Source organism: Acomys minous (genome assembly GCF_964271855.1).
Source record: "Acomys minous genome assembly, chromosome: 3".
NCBI classification, from domain to species: Eukaryota; Metazoa; Chordata; class Mammalia; order Rodentia; family Muridae; genus Acomys; species Acomys minous.
The window spans coordinates 102591363-102610660 of record NC_140485.1 but is presented as its reverse complement, the minus strand read 5'-3'; the positions used below and the strand labels follow the sequence as shown (position 1 = coordinate 102610660).

At 39.0% G+C, this 19298-nt stretch overlaps 1 protein-coding gene across 1 annotated transcript in view; it reads right to left on the bottom strand.

Moving 5' to 3' along the window:
• Positions 1–17806, bottom strand: part of RFX6 (regulatory factor X6) — a gene marked incomplete at its 5' end in the record, with an annotated part of 50585 nt that extends 32779 nt beyond the window's left edge. Inside the window, 6 exons of the mRNA XM_084777723.1 lie at positions 503–530; positions 1758–1835; positions 11777–11838; positions 13383–13506; positions 17141–17297; positions 17587–17806. Of these exons, the coding sequence (XP_084633849.1) occupies positions 503–530; positions 1758–1835; positions 11777–11838; positions 13383–13506; positions 17141–17297; positions 17587–17806 (669 nt within the window). The remainder of the gene's footprint in view (positions 1–502; positions 531–1757; positions 1836–11776; positions 11839–13382; positions 13507–17140; positions 17298–17586) is intronic.
• Positions 17807–19298: the final 1492 nt, after the last annotated feature.

The window sequence follows — 19298 nt, the reverse complement described above, 5'->3', positions numbered from 1 at the left end:
TGTATATGCATGTGTGAGTGTGTGTGTATTTGTGCCTGTGTGTGTGTGTGTGTGTGTGTGTGTGTGTGTGTGTGTGTGTGTGTGTGCATGCACAAAGTAGCAGAACAAATCACAGCGCAGTACAGCATTGGAGCTTCTTGACAACTATGAAAGATTTTTTTCCCCTGAATCAGTATAGTTCAAATACCAATTATTTCTATATCCTCTACTCAAGCTTTCCTAATCATTGAAGTAGAAGTTCTTAGGCAATAGTGGTCTACTTTTCTATTTCCTAAGCATGTGGTATTAAATCACTAAAAATTATCCCTGCCCCCAAGTGGACCGGAAGCTATTGAGCAGATCCAAGAGAATATTCATACTCCAAGTCTGACTTAACTGCATTTGGAGTCCTTGCTTTCCTGTTGCTCCCAATAAATAATATTTATTTCTATATAAATAACAAAACTTTCTGAGTTTCCAAGACACATAGCAGATGTGAGACAGAGAGGAGAAGCATTCTTACCTCGTTCTTCAGTTTGCTTCCCGAAAACCTTAAAAATCATACACTTTCCGTTAGTTTGAAAGAAAATGTAATTACAACAAGAAAACACAGAGGACATTAAATGTAGTCTGTTTCATAACATCATTGCTGCTCAGATGTCTATAAAATGGTTTGGGGAAGGAAATTAAAAATAAACGATATCTCAAGAAGTCAAATAAGATTTGAAGTAAATAAAAACACTTTATCTAGAGGTTTGTATGTATCCAGACTATGTTTACATTCTATTGTGGGTATTTACTAGTAACCTGTTACTGTAATACCTGAATAAATCTTAGCACAACTTGAATGACTCGTTTTCCCTAAGATATTTTACTATTAAAATGATTTCTTCTTTTAAGAGCTCTAAGTAATTCTCAGTAACCACACTGTGAGGAAATCTCGGGTGCCATTTTAATTACACTGGTACCCACTGGTCTTGTCAACTATAACTTTATGTATTAATATCCTGCCCCTGACAGTTAATGGCAACTTAAAACAATATGCTCTTTAAAGTAACATGGTTTTCTGCCACAGAGACCCAAATGCGCCACTCATACCTTACTGTCTTAATAAGTAAGATAGTACTTAAGGATTCAGTGCTTCGCAATTATTATAATAAGATTTGTGTGTTGCTAGAATATTAATCAAACGCACAGATTTTAAAAAACAATTGTCGCTTTAAAAATATCACATATTTTACTTTATTTTTTTTTAATTCAGCCTGAAAACAGACTGACCCTTATGAGTAAATGAGAATGTTTAGAAGGTGTATTTCTTTTTATGCTATGTGTATGGCTGTTTGGGCTGCATGTGTGTCTGTGTGCCGTGGAGGCCAGAAAACAGCAGTGGAGCCTCTGAACTAGCGTTTTGGATGGTTGGTAGTTAGAGAAATTGCGTCCTCTGAAAGAACAACAATTGCTCTTAACCCTTGGGCTGTCTTCCCCAGCCCCTGAGTAAGTGCAAACTTAAAGGCGCTTCTGCTGCCTTAGATGCTCCTCCTCCTTTCTTGGGGACACTTAGTTCACCATAACTTTCTCATTAAGTTTTAAAAATATATAATTTAGCAAATAATCTAGACTATGTATCATGACAGTGTTCACATTAAGCTGACAGCAGGTTTGGTGACTAGAAGAAAGCATTTTCAAAATAAGCAAAATCGCAAAGTCATTTCACTGAATAGATATCATTCACACTGAAAGAAATGCAGACATGTATCTCAAGTACATGATCACTCTACCTTGTCAGGCCCTTTCCAGAATAAACCGAGTGGTAATAGGCACTGCTCTCTTTGATGCCAATCCCATAGTAATGATACCTACAGCAAGACAGGAACCATTTTTGGGTTAGTGAAAGGTAAAGGAAACTTAGGGATGCCTGAGCTACCCCAGTGAGCACTGCCACCCACAGAAGGCCTTCCCCGAGAAGTGCCACTGCCCACCGTCCTGCCATGCTTTCCCATGGCATCTAAGATCATGCATCTAAGATCATGAAGGGAATGAAACTAAAAAAAATGAGTCTTTAGATGGACTATGTTTTAAAATGTCACGTTTTGGCATTACCATGTAAATTTGAAGTGGATAGAGCAATGGCAGACAGACAGACAGTGCAAGACATTCTTATGCCATCAGCAATTTGAGAAAAGGGGGACTTGGTGTTACTATACTTAAGTTCTATACTATACTTAAGTTCTACACATAAATAATTCCATGGCCTAGAAGAGAAGTACATAGAGACAGTTTAGATAATGTCAAAATACTTAAAAATATAAATCCAATAAATGAATTATTATATAAGATATTCCTGAGCTATTATATTTATAGTGCACACCTGTAATCACCTAGCAAACAGACCTTGGGTCTCTTAGAATCACGGAAGCCTGGGTCAGGGAATGGTGGTGGAGGAAAAACCACCCTTACACCACTTATCAGCTCTTGCTTTGTTCGAAGTGGGGGAGGGGTACTGCACATTCCAGATCCTTCCACCATTCACTAGCTTCCCATACCACTCTTCAACCTAGGGTCATATGCACAGGTGGGGTAAGATGGCTTCCTGTGGATGATTGGGAGCAAGTTCCCAAAGCTCATGGGGAAAAGACTGTTTAGATGAGGACTGTCAGGGTCCTGGGCCCTAGGGGAAAGATGCAACTTTGGATAGAAGCACTCACTCAGGCCATGGCCTTCCTGATGACATCGGGATCAGAACCTCCAAACAGAAGGCCTGTGGCAGCAAAGCTGATTCTATCAACTCAAGGTCACTTGAGTTAGAGAGTGGTTTTAAAACATACACACACACACACATACATACATACATACATACATACGTGGATGTGTGTATAAACACATGTATGTGCATATATGTATTTAAATGGTGTTATATTTGAAAAACAGCAAGAGTGATAGCTTGTAAATATAGAAGGCTGAGAAAACTTAAGCTCTCAATTTGGGTAAAAGGAAAATGGTAGCCTATTAACCTGAACGGAAGACTTCCATAACTGCCCTCTTTTATAGACATCAAAACTTGTACTATGTTGCGTGATGCAAGAGGATCTCTAAGTGTATTAAAACAAGAAGGGAGAGGAAGAAATAGGAAAGGCATGAAAGCTCAGAAATATTAAGCTCATTCTGCATGTCTATGGTAAAAGAAAAAAGTTGAATTAATAAAGACCTGCTCAAAGAAAATACAGTAACAGAAATTGTCAAACAGTGAATAATAAATAATAAACATAATGTCAGTTCTTAAACTATGAGTAAACTAGCAGATTTATATTTATTTGGTTGGATGTAGTAGTAGAATTAGTATTATGAGATTGGGAGTTTAAAATAAGTAGTAATGCTTCCTTTTTAAGACTTTAGAACTAAGATACCAGTACAATGCCCCTGCTTTAGAAAAAATAAATTAGGGGTGCCCAAAGACAAGAGAATCTTTGTAAATGGAAAAGTGTCATAACTTCATGGTTATCTTTTTTTTTTTTTTACAAAGTTTACTATTTGCTCTCCAGACTTTACAGTTTAAACAACTACTCTTTAACTACTTACTAAAACAAGATATGCTAAACATCGCTTCAAACATTGACAAACTCCTCCTATCTTCTTGTTTCTCATCTCTTAACTTGTTTTTCAACCTCTAATAAAGTTAATCTATCCCATGGCAAAACGGTTTCCCACTCAGTCTATAAAGGACTACATTGCCTTCACAGGTAACAGGCAACAGGATAAGTCAAAGAGGTACCCGTGAGTGCCACAAACATCAAAGCACATCTTCCGTGTCTGGCTGTTGGTACAATTGTCAGAATGGCGACGAACAAAACAGACATGGAAAGTAAGACCAGCTCTTCAGCCCAGTTCCTGGCCTAGGTGCCTGCGCGTCCTGCTGCAGTGACCACACTGATCAGTGCCGGGCCGGGGCATATAGTTCCAGGTTTTAAAACTGCTGACAGTTGCATTTGTTTTAAATTGCGACCTCCTTCAAGATGGATTTGTATTTCTTTATCTTACACATCACATTTAAGATTGTTTCCACATACACTTAGAAGCGCCTCTTTTTCAGAAAATGGCTCTGTTGTTTATTCTTTATTACCACTGCAACCACGAAGAGCAGGAAAGTTCACAAATGGAAGATTTTGTTTCTACTGGAGTTCAAGGTCGAGCTTTCATGCACTTTAGTCATGGGTTCAGATGTGACTGACGTATCAACCCAGACAGCAGGCATCTGTTGCCAGTTCTTGAGTCCCTAGTAATGTAGAGAATTTGTGCATGTATAATTGCACTTGTGCATGTATGATTGCACTTGTGCATGTATGATTGCACTTGTGCATGTATGATTGCACGTACCCACAGTCTACACGTAGAATATTATCCCAGCTTCATAACAAAGCTGGAAAAACTGCGTTTTATGTTAATTTTTATATATTTATTTATCATTCTGAGGGAGGCACATGATGTATGAATGTGTGTGTGTGTGTGTGTGTGTGTGTGCGTGTGTGTGCGCGCGCGCGTGTGTGTGTGTGTGTGTGTGTGTGTGTGTGTGTGTGTGTGTGTGTGATATGTGGTAAAGCTGTGAGTGCCTAGTGTTGAGATCAGAAGGACAACTTTTGAGGAGTCAGTGCTCTCCTTCTACCTTGAGTTCTAGAAACCAAGCTCAAATGTCAGGCTTGCGTGGCAAATGCTTTTACCCAGTGTGCCATCTTCCCCACCCTGTGGTTTATTTAAAGGTTATTTAACAGCCTTATGGGTTTGAAGACAAAACTGAAGGCTATAGTTTCTATGTCAACAGCGCATGTGGCCTTCATTCCCCCCCCCCCAAAAAATGCAGAAGATTAAAACTAATTTTGTATCTCAGGTTTATTCACAATTGGGAACTCTTGGGTGGAATATAGTTTGAGTACATGTGCACTCGTGCGCACTCTGTCTGAAAGTCATCCTGAGTTGGAGTAGCACAAGCAATCAGCGTGAATCCCTGAGACCTGCAGCATTGACTAGGATGTTGCCTATTTGACCTGCCACATGTAAATAAAGCCTTCTTGATTGCAAGCTTTCTGTAACAGGGAGTAATAAACTGGTTGAATAATTGGATATATTTTTTAAAAGGCTTTAAAACTAACAATATATCATGAAAGAAACTATAGAAATACCTGGCCAATTAAGGTCAAGCAGATATAATCACCTATGTAAGTGTTATCAGCATAATGTAAAATTTGGCAGAGATGAAAATATTTTATCTCGCGTGGTGTATGGAAACCTGCTGACTCCGTTCACCCAGTCGAAAGCTCTTTGTAAACTCATCTGTTCCTGCTGGGATTACTTCATCTCCATAAAGAGCTTGAGCTGGCTCCAACCATTGTCTTGTTGCGTTCTCGGCTGGGAATGAATGTCTTTCTTCCTTCCTGAGATGGCATCCTTTCTTAGTCAACTCTGAGACATATTGTGATTGTGGGACGCTGCCTAGGCTCTGAGGTAAAACTAATCTCTCTGTCCACTGAATTCCATTCTTGGCTGTTTGTCCCATTGTAGCCTTATCCCTGTAATCATTAGTATCTCTGTCCATGGCTTAAGCACTAAGATTTCCAGAAATCCTCAAATGTTTATAAATCGTTGTGTCCTACGGATTTGAAAACCAATAAAACATTAACGTGAACCCATTTTTTTTTCTTTAGTAAACACCTGACGCTGTCGATTTCCATAAAATTACCAATAAAACACTTAGGCAAAGCCAAAGTTGAATGTTTAAAGATTTTACAGGACAGGCATGAGGTCAGCAAGTTTAGACAGGAAGCTGGTGACGGTGCAAGCCTCAGGATTTTACTCCGTCCACTGCGAAGCTTCAGCGTGTTTCGTACTTAGCTTCTTCGGGAGCAAACAAAACAATCTTTTCCCCTTAAGCTTTCTTTTGGTTTAACGAGGCACCTGTTATCACCTTAGTGATGATTTAGTGTCTCTGAGAAAGGAGGAGAGATAGAGCACGCCCGCCTGTGTCTTCTCAGAGTTAAACATAAACCCCGTAAAACTGGGAGGGGTGGGTTCATGCAGGGTGTTTGTGGGGGTCTTCATCTCCGCTGTAACACTTTACAGCACCATTTTGTCATTAGTAGACTTTTCTAAAACAAATTTTTTTCTAGGAAATGTTCCCAGAAATATAACAACAAAATAACTTATGCTAATGCATGGTAGTAAATAAGAGTGAAATTTACTTCACTGCTCTAACTTATGTATCTCTGTCTGCTGCATGTTTTATGGGCCTTCTAACAATTCATGGTTCTTTAACACTATATGTATGATTACACTCATTTTACTAAAAGAGACATTTTGTAAATACCATTAAAATTCTGACTATGGTTAGCTATGCTCTCTAGGAAAAAAAAAGTTTGTCGTAAAGTTTGTCTAATTTTCTAACAAAATTGTGTCTATTCATCACTTTATGCTTTATGTCAAGTGGCTGATCTCATTTGTAAGTCACACAGGAATGATTAATTCATGGTTTCACAATATAACTATAACAGATTCTTAGCAGACTAAGTAAAATTATTATGTTTCCTTTTCACGGCCAGCACATTCATATGTGTCTAGCACTTTTCTTCATCAGCTGATCAGCATACACGTATGCTTACATTTCTTCTTTCCCTCACCGGTTCCTATATAGAATTCCTGAAACATATGTTCCCACTGAGCTAGTAGACCTGATGTTTACACTACACATATGATAACTGATAAGGAAAATGATGGGGTTAAGCTGCTCAGGGCTTGCAATAACTTGCTGTGATAAGAGCAGCTGTCATATCAGTTTTTATTAACCCACTAAATCACCGCTAATAAATAAGATAATAGCTTTTGCCCATCATGTCTGAAAACCAAGATTTGGTTGATCAAAGTCTACCAGAAATTAAAATGTAACTTTGATTCAAACAGCTCGCCCTGTGCATGGTATCTATTAAAGAGCTCACCTATGGCCTCCTTTTGTTAATCTATTCCACCAAAGACGCATACAGGCTCTTTTTGTTCAGTTTGCAACCCCAAAGGTTAGCCACCGCTGAGACTGTAAATCTAATGCTTATTAATTAGTATTAATAGTGAAAGACCTTTGACAGCAGATAACCTATCTTAGAATTCTTTATGCCCCTAAAGTTCTTTCAAACAATGCTTTCTACCTCAATTCCAATTGAACGCATTGATTGTCCCCAAAATACCCATAATCATGAAATATGGATGAATTTTATTCTGTGATACCCATATAATTTCATTTTTCTAAAATGTAAATTAAAAAATGTTCAGGAAACTACAGATCTATGTATTCCTTTGTTATCAAAGAGAGGAGGAGAAGAAAGATGAAGATAAACTCAGTTTTTGTCTTGGTGCCTACTTAGATGCAGAGTATGTTACTGAGGCTGGGAAAATAAGGCTTAAAAAACAGAAATGGAGTTCACTTGATTTGTTATCACTTTACTATTCCTGGTCACATAGATGACTGTTTCCCAGCCTGTAGATTCCATGTATTTCTGTGAAGTGGATAGAGACTTTGCTCCATCAACCCCCAAATACATCTGAAGTAGGTTTCAGGAACCGTGGTACCCATTTCCTGTCCAGAACACAAAATAGCTATTTAGGACAGCCATCACCTGGCAGCAATTCCATCTGAAAGTCCCAAATGAAATATTTAGAAATTGGTTATTCTTTAAAAATATAGCAAAATTGAACATTTACCTAACATTACAATAAAATGGCTTGAAATTCTGCAAAGAGGCATGATTTACTGATTTTTCAAAATAAGATCAGTCCATTTATTTTTCTGTCTCAATTGTCCATAATATTATAGACATAAAATTTTTTATAAAATTTAAATCTATGAAATACTAAACACCCAGAAGAAGTAATGGTTGAAAGATAAAGTATTTGCCTACAGGATGCATGGGTTAAAATTAGTAGGCTAAGAGTTGATTGGTAGTGTAAATTTGCTTTCATATAAAAATATATAACACTAAAATTAGTGATTGAGAATTAATGAAATACTGTCTTTGAGAAATAATGTAATAGTAATGAATCTTAAGAACTGTTAGAGCAGCACAAAATTAGTAAAAACTTAAATTAAAAAGATAAAGATAGTCAGATGTGGTGGCGCATGCCTATAGTTAGGAAGTAGAGCCAAGTGGATCTCTGCAAGTTTGAGACCAGACTGGTCTACAAAGTGAGTCCAGGACAGTCAAAGCTATACAGAGAAACATTGTCTCAAAAAACCAAAGAACCAAAAAACACACACAAAAAGATAATAAGAAGTTTAATAAAGTAATTGTTTTGTTAATATGACTGATGTTAGAAACAAGTAAGTTTTCTTACTTTTACTACTTGTTAAAGTGTAAACTTTAGAGTCAGGTGAACCTCGGTATAATTCCAGCGTTATTAGTGGATTCTTCCCTGTGGCCTTCAGCAAGTCAATAACATTCTGACTACAGTTTCCTTATTTATAAAACCAAGTAATTCCTATATTGTATCATTATTGGACCGATTAGACCTAATGAAAATGTATATATGCATCAGTGTACAATTCAATAAAAAATAACTTTATATTGCACTGCTGATTTTTGATGCCTTCAGTCACAATTCTCTCTTTTATAAGAATTAAAGCATAGTTGATTTTCCATTAATATTATTTGTATGTTATTTCATTCTCAAACCAATAGGATAAAGTATCACGCACCCACTTTCCTGGTAAAGGCTGAGTGACCAGTGCATTGTTGAACAGCTACATATGGAAGCACAGAACTCACCCCAATTTGTCCGGGTTTAACTCATGTTCCCACCATTAGGCATGCTGTCTTAGATGTACAATCTTTCAAAATAAAGTCTGAGAATATCTTTCAGGAACAAAACCAGGAATGGGTTAAAAATAATTACATCAAAGCATTACCATGTCCATGGTGTACCTTGCTGTATCTTTCAACCTATTTAGTTTACACAATGCACATTATTTCTACCTACAATATAAAAATACCCAAAAGGGTGATAGCCATATCATAAAAAGCAAATGGTCTACCAATAAGGCAGAAAAAATTCAAGTCAGTGTGCCTTGAGCATGTCTATAGCTCTTAATTATCAAATAAGTGGCCAGAAGTCACCAAATGTTGCTATATCAACGTACGAACTGGAGTGTGGCTGTGTCACAATGGGCACAGTTAATGGTTCATTCCTAATCCTAAAGGCTCCTTCTGCGATTAATTGACTTTCTCTGCAGCCTGCCCACCCACCCTCTTGTAGGTCCCATCAAGAGGATAGCTTGTGTTGTTTTGCCTCTTCGGCCCTATCTTTCTACTTCAAATACTGTCTGATCTCACCCCCACTTATACAATACAGTACTTTAGAAATCATCAAACTCAACTGGGCCACATTTGGCATAAAGCTGACTTGCTTAGATGAAAAAATCATTTTTTTTCTTTTCCCAGTGTGGTATTTTATTCTATCACGGGCTACAGTATTTTTAAATTAGTTAAAATCAGAAAAGTAAGTGTTGATAGATAATGATGTGTTAGATAACAGAAAAGACTAAATGTGATCTGTTCTAGAAAGTTCTGCTTAGGAAGGAGCTTAGGAAAGAAATCACACTGAAGTAGATGCTAACAAACAGCCATGAGAGTACAGAGAACCTACACAAAGCAACAAAACTGGAGAGTACTCAAAAGAGAAGCTTCAAGACTCATGCCTTTAAGTGGCTAAGATTTCAAAATACACACAGGGTGAGAGTATCCTCAACAGGGGAAACTAACACAGAAGAGACACTCCGGGGTGATTCAAAAGGTTCTGAGGTGATGACTTAGGGACAAATGACGCTATGTACCAATAACTGAGAAGTGAAACATAAGATAGGAAAATAGGCTGGGACTAAGTCATATGAGACTTCTGTCAAGGTAAGAAGTTGTCTTTAAGAGTAGAAATTGTGAAACAGTGAGAAAATTTAGATGGTTAAGGTGCTTGCTGCCAAGACAGACAAACTGAGTTCGATCCCTGGAACCCACATGTTAGAAGTAGACGTTTGAGTCCCGAACATTGACTCTGACCTCTACATCTGTACACATGCACACACATACATGCACACACACACACACACACACACACACACACACACACACACACACACACACACACCCAGAGGGAGAGAGAGACAGAGACAGAGAACAAAGAGATAAATAAACAGATGCTTTTATTTTTTAAAGAGTTGTAATCGTGAGCCTATGAAAGTTTCTGAGCATGGAAGATAGGTGACTCTGTAAGAAGTTGGCGTCTCAAGTGTGGAAACATTGGATCAAATGACTAGAGAGTCGAGGTGGCACTATGGAAGTGAGAATGAGGAAAATCGACTCTAGGAGAATACAAAAAGCAGGATTTAATTTTTTTGCAAGTGACCAGAGCTGGCCAGTGAAAGGCGGCCATTAGACATGTATAGGTAGGAAACACTTGAATTATGACTAGCTTTGAATAGAGATGTGCAAAATGTATGCAGAATTTTAAAAACTCAATATGAGCAAAACAAATGAAATATCTTCTCAATTTTTATTTATTTATTTATTTATTTATTTATTTATTTATTTATTGAGACAGGGTTTCTCTGTGTAGCCTTGGCTGTCCTGGACTCACTTTGTAGACCAGGCTGGCCTCGAACTCACAGTGATCCACCTGCCTCTGCCTCCCGAGTGCTGGGATTAAAGGTGTGTGCTACCATGCTTGGCTTCTTCTCAAATTTTTATACAGATTATATACTGAAATAATTTTTGTGTAATGGGTTAAATAAAACTTTATTTAAATTAATTTCACTTGTTGCTTTTTATCCTTTTGATTTGGTTGCCAGAAAAAAATTTCAACTAGTATGAGGCTGCATTACGGGTCAGCACTGCACTGGAATTCAGAAGACAGCCTGCAAACTAGACCAACGGGAGGAAGCTGGGAATGGTCTTGAGAAGCCACAGGTCATGGTTCAGTGGTGAAGAGGAGGCTGTCAGGAGGAGCAAGAGCTAGGAAGTAGCCAAGAAAATGAGTAAGGGTAGAAACAAACTATTTGGGTTTTCCCCAGATACAGAAGCGCTCTGGCAGAGTGATGTGCCTAGCGGTAGGAGCGGTGAATGGTCTTTCAAGGAACAGCAAAGAGAAGAAAAACAAAAAACGTGGTGAAAGGTGCGACAGGTCCAACCTGATGTTTTATTTCGGTGTGAATGGTCTGATTCTGTTAGAAGATGGAAAAGGGGACCGAGGAATCACTGGTGAGCATGAGTTAACGGGGATCTACAGAGAGTTATAAAAGAAAAGCCAAGAGGAGAGATGCATACAGCTTATGGCATGTTTACATCTAGCATGAGAGATGATCAAGCAGGAATTTGCATGCCATTTGGATATTAAATGACAGAAATGATCATCTGGCTGAGAAAAGTTGAGGAAGAACTTGAAGCAAGCAAGTTATTGCCCTTGTCCTTAAGAGGATGTTGTCAGTCTTATAGATTATTAAATGTTTTCCCACACATCTTTGTTCATGACACTGGTGACTTTAACAAAACTAGCCACTTAACGTATGTCGGGAGGAAGCGTGATAGATGTTATGAAAGGTCTTTATAAAATTTGCATTCCTGAACCTTATTCTAATATGTACCTCAATCATTTCCTTAGTTCTTATAGCTAGTGAGCATCTACTCCCTTAAGAGGAAAATACCTGGTCCCATTCACTGATAAGACAAGAGTTATCTCATGTCTACAAGTACAAAGGAGAAACGTATTGTTCTGCTCTTACTTTGAATGCCCTCTCGTTCCAAGTCTTCGTGTTGTTAGGAGGGGAAATTTTTGGCGAATTGTCTACAAAGAAAGACAGGCTTTAGAATGTGTATAGTTCTAATGCAAAGCACTCATATCCTACTAATTCAATAAGGCAAATGGTATACTAAAAAGGAACACACTTAAGCTACAGGAAAGTAATATACGTGTATTGATAGGAAATACATCAATTACCATGGTCGCTTTGTTTATGCACAAAGGAGGACCGTTTCGATTTCTCTATAATAATTCCACGCAGAGTTTTACCCACATTAAATATCCACCATCATTCTGAAAGGATCCTTGGATCTTAAGAGAGCTCCATGGAAAAGTTAATAGATTTTTTACTTCTAGTTTTCTTGGATGTTCAAGGTGCTCTATGAGTCCCACTTAGTGATTATCACCATTGGGTAGACTCAGAAAAAAAATGGTGGTGCTAGTGGACATCAGAAGCTGTCTCGTCCAGCTTCAGAGGGTGTGCTAAGCCTTGGGGAGCCTATTTATCAGCCAAAATAAGCTAATCGCAGGCAAGGCTAGATCCTAGGCCCCTCGAGTACCATGCTCATGTTTCCAAAATAACTAAACTACTTTTTATATTATTTTATTTTATATGTATGGGAGTTGGTCCCCTTTTAAAGTGGGCTTTTAAAGCGGGAAGCTGGATGTAAAGACATATGCCTATACTTGCAACACTCAACAGGCTGAGCAGAAGGATCTCAAGTTCAAAGCCAACCTGAGCTACATCATGAGTTTAAGGTCAGCCTGGGGTGTACAGAGAAGTCCTGCCATATACCTACAAATAATCACCTGCCTCTTTCCCCTCCCAGAAAACCTAAGGAGCTGGGCCTTAGCACTCATTTTCTGTATAGTAAGTTTTCTACCAGTTTGGATTTGGACTTTGGAGGCCTAATGCTGAGACTCAAACTTCCTCTACCTCTGCAAAGATACCCTAAGATTGCCAGACAACAGATGACTGAAGGGGGTTTCATAGATGAAGGTGTTACCAAGAAACTAATATTGTTTCCTGGTTCTCAAAATGATATCAACATACATCATAAGCCATCTACATTCATAGATTCCTTTCCTAATGATAGAAATACTAAATGCAAGAAGTGTAACCAATCTCATTATAAAAACATGTTAGCTCTGTGGCATGAACATATTCAAACTGAAACAAACATTAGGACAACCACTTAAGTGACAGAATGACATTTGACACACCTCAAATGTTTGGACTATATTAATAATAATGAAAGCCTGCATTTACGGGTTCACCTTCATTTACTTTTACTCTCCAACATAGCTTACGCATTCTCTTGAACGCAGGAACACGCTACTGTTTTACGGAGTTTGCCTTGAGCTCACAGTAGATCTGATAGCTAGTATTGTGTGATTTTTTTTTTTTACTTAAAAATCAAGATGTAAACACACAACATTTCCAAACAAACACTAAGGAACTCCATCTATGCTTACAAGGCAAGTGGCTTCACACTCTCTAAGAGAACCCAGTCGGATGAATTTGGTTACACATTGTCTACCCCAGCGTGCTAGTTGTTATGGCAGTGTGGCCAATGTATGTCACATACCTTTCCGAAGGTGGCCGCACAAGCTGGCTCCAGTTTCTCCTTCCTGCAGAAATCCAAGTAGTGAGCATAAAGAATGCACCGCGGGAGGCACACTCCTTCACACACTATGTAATTGTCTTCAAGCCTGAGAGAAGAGGCCAAGAGTTAGGTCAAACCTTTTCACCACTGCCTCCCTGCCCCCTCAGCGACTTAGTGCTCACTTTTATTTATTTATTTATTGTAATACTTCAAAGCAGTACGTTTTTTTCTTCATGTGAATCTTGTCAACAATTTAATTTGAACTGGTCATAATTATTAAAATATTATTTTATGTTAATTATATGTAATATAAATCTAATATTTTTGCTTTTTCAGAATATTTAATTTTTATATATACTAATGCTCATTTTTAAAATAGACACAAATGGGCTTTCTTTCTTTGGGATGTTGTTTAAATAATATAATACCATGATATGAAAACAACCAAAAATTATGAGCTATATATCTCAAAATGAAAAGAGGATGTACTTTCTGTAAAAAATCACATCAGTTTATGGTAATGGATATATTCCTTACACTGTTGTCACTATCCAGTGTTTACATAATCAAAATATAACACCAAACTTTAAAAAGTTACAAAATTTAACACTAAGAATGTAACATGAGCCAGCACTCGGGAGGCAGAGACAAGTGGACCTCTGTGAGTTTGAGGCTAGCCTGGTCTACAATATGAGTCCAGGACAGCCAAGGCTTCACAGAGAAATCCTGTCTCAAAAAACCAAAAAAAAAAAAAAAAAGAATGTATCATGATTGTATCATGGTTTTTCTTGCTGTGGGTAGTTTATTGTATATATGTGTAATAACATAAATATATATGTAAAAAAATTAAAAATATTCAATAATAAAAAAGAAAAAAACAAAAATGTTATAAGCATTATGTATAAGTATCAATTGATTTCTTTAAAAAAGGAAATTCCATTGAGGAGCCACTTCACTTGGCAAGCCCTAGAAACAATGTCTGAAAGTCAGAAGAAGGAAAATCCAAAGCAGCAGCCGACACTCTCTTCAGCTGTGGAGAAACAAATGACAGTTTCTGAAGAGGGCCACCTCCACGGGAGTGGCAGGTAATCTCTAGGAGCTGAGAGCTCCAGTTCTACGACTCAGGGAATAAATTCTCTCAAAAAACTAACTGGATTAGAGAAACAGCAACAAAAAGATCTGTAAAATTTCAGCATCAACTGATTTCCTGGTTTCTGTCTGGTAAGACTGTGAACTTAGTGCCGAGGGGACCTGTCTAGACTCCTGACCCAGAGAAGCTCTGATATGTTTGTGTTGTAAGCAGGCACATACGTGCAATGACATGAACACAAACAAAACACAAGGATTAGTTTTAGAAGAGCAAGATCTATAACAAACACCTGTTAGGACAATTACAACGTAATGTCAAAGTAGAAACTGCCCCCCCACACCCCCACTGCAAATATCAGGTCTTTACTTTTTTGCAAATCTTCACTCTTCAGTAGCTTACAATTTATTTGATCTAGGACTATGAATGGTGAAATTAAAGATAATATTTTTTTTAAAAGAACATTCTCGATTTGAAAGGACTGTCCGTGTATTCTTACTTTCACCCATAAACTACTGAACAAAAACATGGTACTGTATTTGCTAGGGAAAGACACCAGGGTAAACTCCCTTCACTGAAGTTGAAGTGATTGTGATCTGCTTCCACTCTTACACCCTTTTACTGTAATTAAAATTATGGTCCTCTAAATCATCTGATAAAACTGAGACCACCTATCTCTAGAGAAGTCTCCAAGCATAACATGTACAATCTCAACTCTGTAGTATAGATGTAAATATATACACTTTGAAAATCTGGTAGGATTTTGATTTAATTTCAACTAAATGTAATGTAATAAATATATTTGTGCTACAAATATATGAATGATAATCTAGAAACCAAAGCTTCTAGATTCTATTCCCAGTTTTTTCAGTGTTTGATAAATTACTTTGGCTAAAATGTACATATTACTATTTTCAGGTTTAATAAAACATAATTATTTATGGCACAAAGGAAATATACTATGCAGTATTACTCAGATTAAAATTAGGTGAAATCATTCAAGATTTCATATTTAACACATTCTTGGTGCACAGAAAATAAAAGTTAGGGGACCTGTTCCATGAGTTTCAGACACCAGTTATTTTTTTAATTAAAAAATCCAATCGAACTAGGATGTAGCCTTTCAAAACAAATAAAGCTGCCTACCTAATATTGAATAGCTAACAATAAAAGTTGAAGTTAATAAGCCATATTTTTATTTTGATTTTCAGTTCTAATTTTTAACACTCCCAAGACAATTCTACAGCCTCAGAAATTTCTTAAAATTCAAGTAATTTGATGTTTTAAGAAATGTATAACACTCATTTTTAGAAGATTGGGAATATTAAAAATGTGCTTTATAGTATTCAAAACATGAACATTCTTATGAGGAATAGCTATTTAAAACTTGCATCTTAAAGATAGGACCATACTAGCAACAATCCATTCATTTGGGTAGTTGTTTTATATTTAGTGTTTTGTCTTCGAAATACTGAATTAAGCTAGGCACCTCTATGATATGAATTTTAGACAAACTCAATACTGTTTCTAATCACTCAATTTGAACTGAAAACCTGGGAGTGATCATTCAAAAAATCCTTTAAATCAAACATTTTTCCAATTGTCCTGTTGGACAGTAATTGTTTCCTAAATATTCCAGATAATTTCTCAACTATTTATGGCTCTGGGATATTTCCTGCTAGTAATCACGACACCGAACTTCAACAACCAAAATGTAACTTTACAGGAATATTTGTTTCATATTCAGATGTTGGAAGAAAAAGCTCAAGCAAACAGTTTAAGAACTTCAAGATATAAAAGTTAGAAACTAATGTTTAAATAAACAAAATAAAGTCTTCTAGCATTTATAGATTCTGGGTTTTTTTTCTAACCCTTAGACAATAGATGATAAATAGATAAATAGATAGATAGATGATTGATAGATACATAGATACATAGATAGATAACCAGGAAATAAGTAACCATTTATTTATTGCTTGGAATTGGGGGAGAATTTGTGCCCCTAATTTTCGCATCATGCAAGGGTCCTTAATGACACATTCTTACTTTAGATGTCTCTTCCTTTCAGACAACTGTTACAAAATGCTCTTAGTATGTAGAAGACTCACTGGTTATCTCTCAGTTTTAAAAGATTTGGGGCAAAATTCAATTTGTGGTGTTTTACCATTAGCAAATCATGTATATGGTATACTGTAAAAATTGAAAATTATTTAATCATGATAGCATAGCTGATTTTTCCATTTTTCACTTCTCACTCAATCCACCTATTTTCTGACTGACACTACCTGCCCTCCTACGGATTAAAGTAGAGTTAAGACCCTTCCAATTCTTGTTATTCAGAGGGATCATGTCTCAAGAGCATAAAAATATCAAAGAAACACGGTTTATGTTAAGCAAATAATCTCAGAAAAATTCATCACGGTTTACGTGTGTAAAGCCCATTGATTCAGTCTCGGTTTTTTTCCCCCCCAATCAGGGTCAGAACATGTCTCTTTGTGCGAATAGGCAGAGAAAGGAAAAATAGATGGATTTCTCGTGGATCTTGTAAACTTACGCAAGTTTTTAGGGAGAAGCAAATTGGGGAAAGCCAGGGTCCTAGAGACACCAGCTGGTGGACGGAGGGTAGCAGGTGTGCGCGCCAGGGCCAGCTTACCACTGCAGGGTGAGCTGAGTCTGCTTCTTCTTGTCCTTCATGATCTGTGTGATGCTCCTCTTCTGAGAGAGCTGTGGGTCAGCTGCTTTGGTCTTGCTCTCCTGAGGGTCCGCATCCTCTTCTTCGGAGGAAAAGTTACCGTTGCTTAAATGCATTTCTGAGGGGGAGTTTAAATAGTGACAAAGAACAAGGGAACGTGCAATCAGTACAGTGGCCTCCGCGTCTACCTGCTTTGCGCTGTTGAGTCGGGGCACCCCGAGGAGCCAGGCAGGAGTTGAGCAAAGCCCTCCGAGTTAACAGTGTTTCCGTTAACATTTTTCCTGGTGAAATAAAATGGTTCCGACACAGCACCCTACTTATATGTGTATTCGGAATGTGTTTCTTTATTGTTGGACGTCCTTAGGACTCAGCCTGGGCACCTCAGCCCGAGCGAACTGAGCACTCACCTGATTTAACTCCCACCTGCAGCCCGGAGTCTTTGCCTTTCTCACCGCTGCCAGGGGCGTCCGTGGCTGCCGGGGCCACCAGGTAGGCACTATCCTCAGGGTAGACCAGTAAACCCTTGCTAAGCAGCTGCGCGCAGCACTCCTCCGCAATCTCCGAGGGAAGTTGGGGCGAAGGCTGCTCCTGCACGAAGGCTTCCTCCAGTTCCCGGACCTTGGCCATCCTTCCTGCCGCCGGGACCTCGGCGCCGGGGCTTGGTGGAGCTCTGTGTAGAGCCCAGAGCCCCGGGGCGGGGCTGGGCGGGGCTGGGGACCTGTGGCCGCCGGGCTAGGAGGAGGCCCGCAGGCTCCGGAGCCCCTCGAAGGCGGGGAGGGGACAGGATGAAGAGGCACTGCACAGATGGCAGGATGGAGGAGGGTGGCGGAGACACTGCCTTTTTCCAAGTGTCTCCGGTCTGGGCAGGTCACTTCCACACCTGCTGTCAGTCACCACTGAGCCCTCTCCTCTTCACTCTCCTCTCTGTCCTTGTTCTAGGGCCAGGACCCACTGCGCTATCAAAAACGTCCTGAAAGATCCTAGAAAGCTTAGCTCTCCCCTCTGCTGGGACGAGCAGCTTCACCTGTCTCCATTTCTCTTCTCAGGAGACTTAACCTAAGCACCTGTCAGGGCAGCCTTGCCTCAAGCGTAGAATAGGAAGGAACAAAACCCAGAGTACCATCCAGGCTTTGCCAGTCTGTGCACAGCCTAGGTCAGATGTATTCCCAGAATAATCCAAGGATGGAGGGACACTGCTTCTGCATCACTCACACCGACACGGACGCCGCTTGGCCCTCACAGCCCTCCTAGCTGTGGAGGTTGAAGAAAAGCATGCATTTCGTTATTACGCACATTTACATCCCTTACTGTTGGATGTGAGCAATGGAGCAAGGGACGCTTGCTTAAATTTAGTATCGTTTCAGTCCAAAAATGACAGAACTCGTGTCTGTTTGAAAGTAAGTTGGGCTTTCTTAAAAAAAAAAAAAAAAAAAAAAAAAAGGTGCTGGGTGGTGATTTGGGATGTACTTCCTGGGTGACTGGAGGTTTTCCTCGTTCTGTTCTCGATCTTTTGACAAACGCCCTCCAGGTTCCTGCACTGGCTTCCATTGCTTTATCACAGCCAATCCTGTATCTTCTTTGGGGCCATAAGAAAGAGATGTCACCCTTGAGTTTAGCACGAAAGTAGCATTAAACTGAAATCACACAGAGAAAACAAAATAAGACCCAAAGGGGCAAATGACAGAAGGGTCAGTTACAGCATCAGTTCAAAGGAGAGCAGCAGCAGCAGCAGCAGCAGCAGCAGCAGCAGCAGCAGCAGCAGCAGCAGGGTTTCCCTGGGCAGCTCAAAAGGTGCTTGTGTGGTAGCTCCCCGTTTTCAGCAGCACTTGCTGGAAAAGGCCTCTGTCTCTCAAAGCTCTTCTCATCTGCTCCCTCGAGTTGCTGGATGCAGGCTGGAGCAGCGCACTTATCTACAGACCTAGTGTTCCGAGGCTATTCCCCACCTAGGACAGCTTGCCACAGGAGTCTTCTCTACCAATCCTGGGGAAGCCTCCTAGCCTACTTCGTGTGTAGGGCTTTTCACCTCAGTGCTAACGTGCACAGCGTGCAGCCTTAACAGAGGCACACGCGCATTCTATAACGGAAGTCCTCTTTGTCCTCACAGAGGGGCTCTATCTAC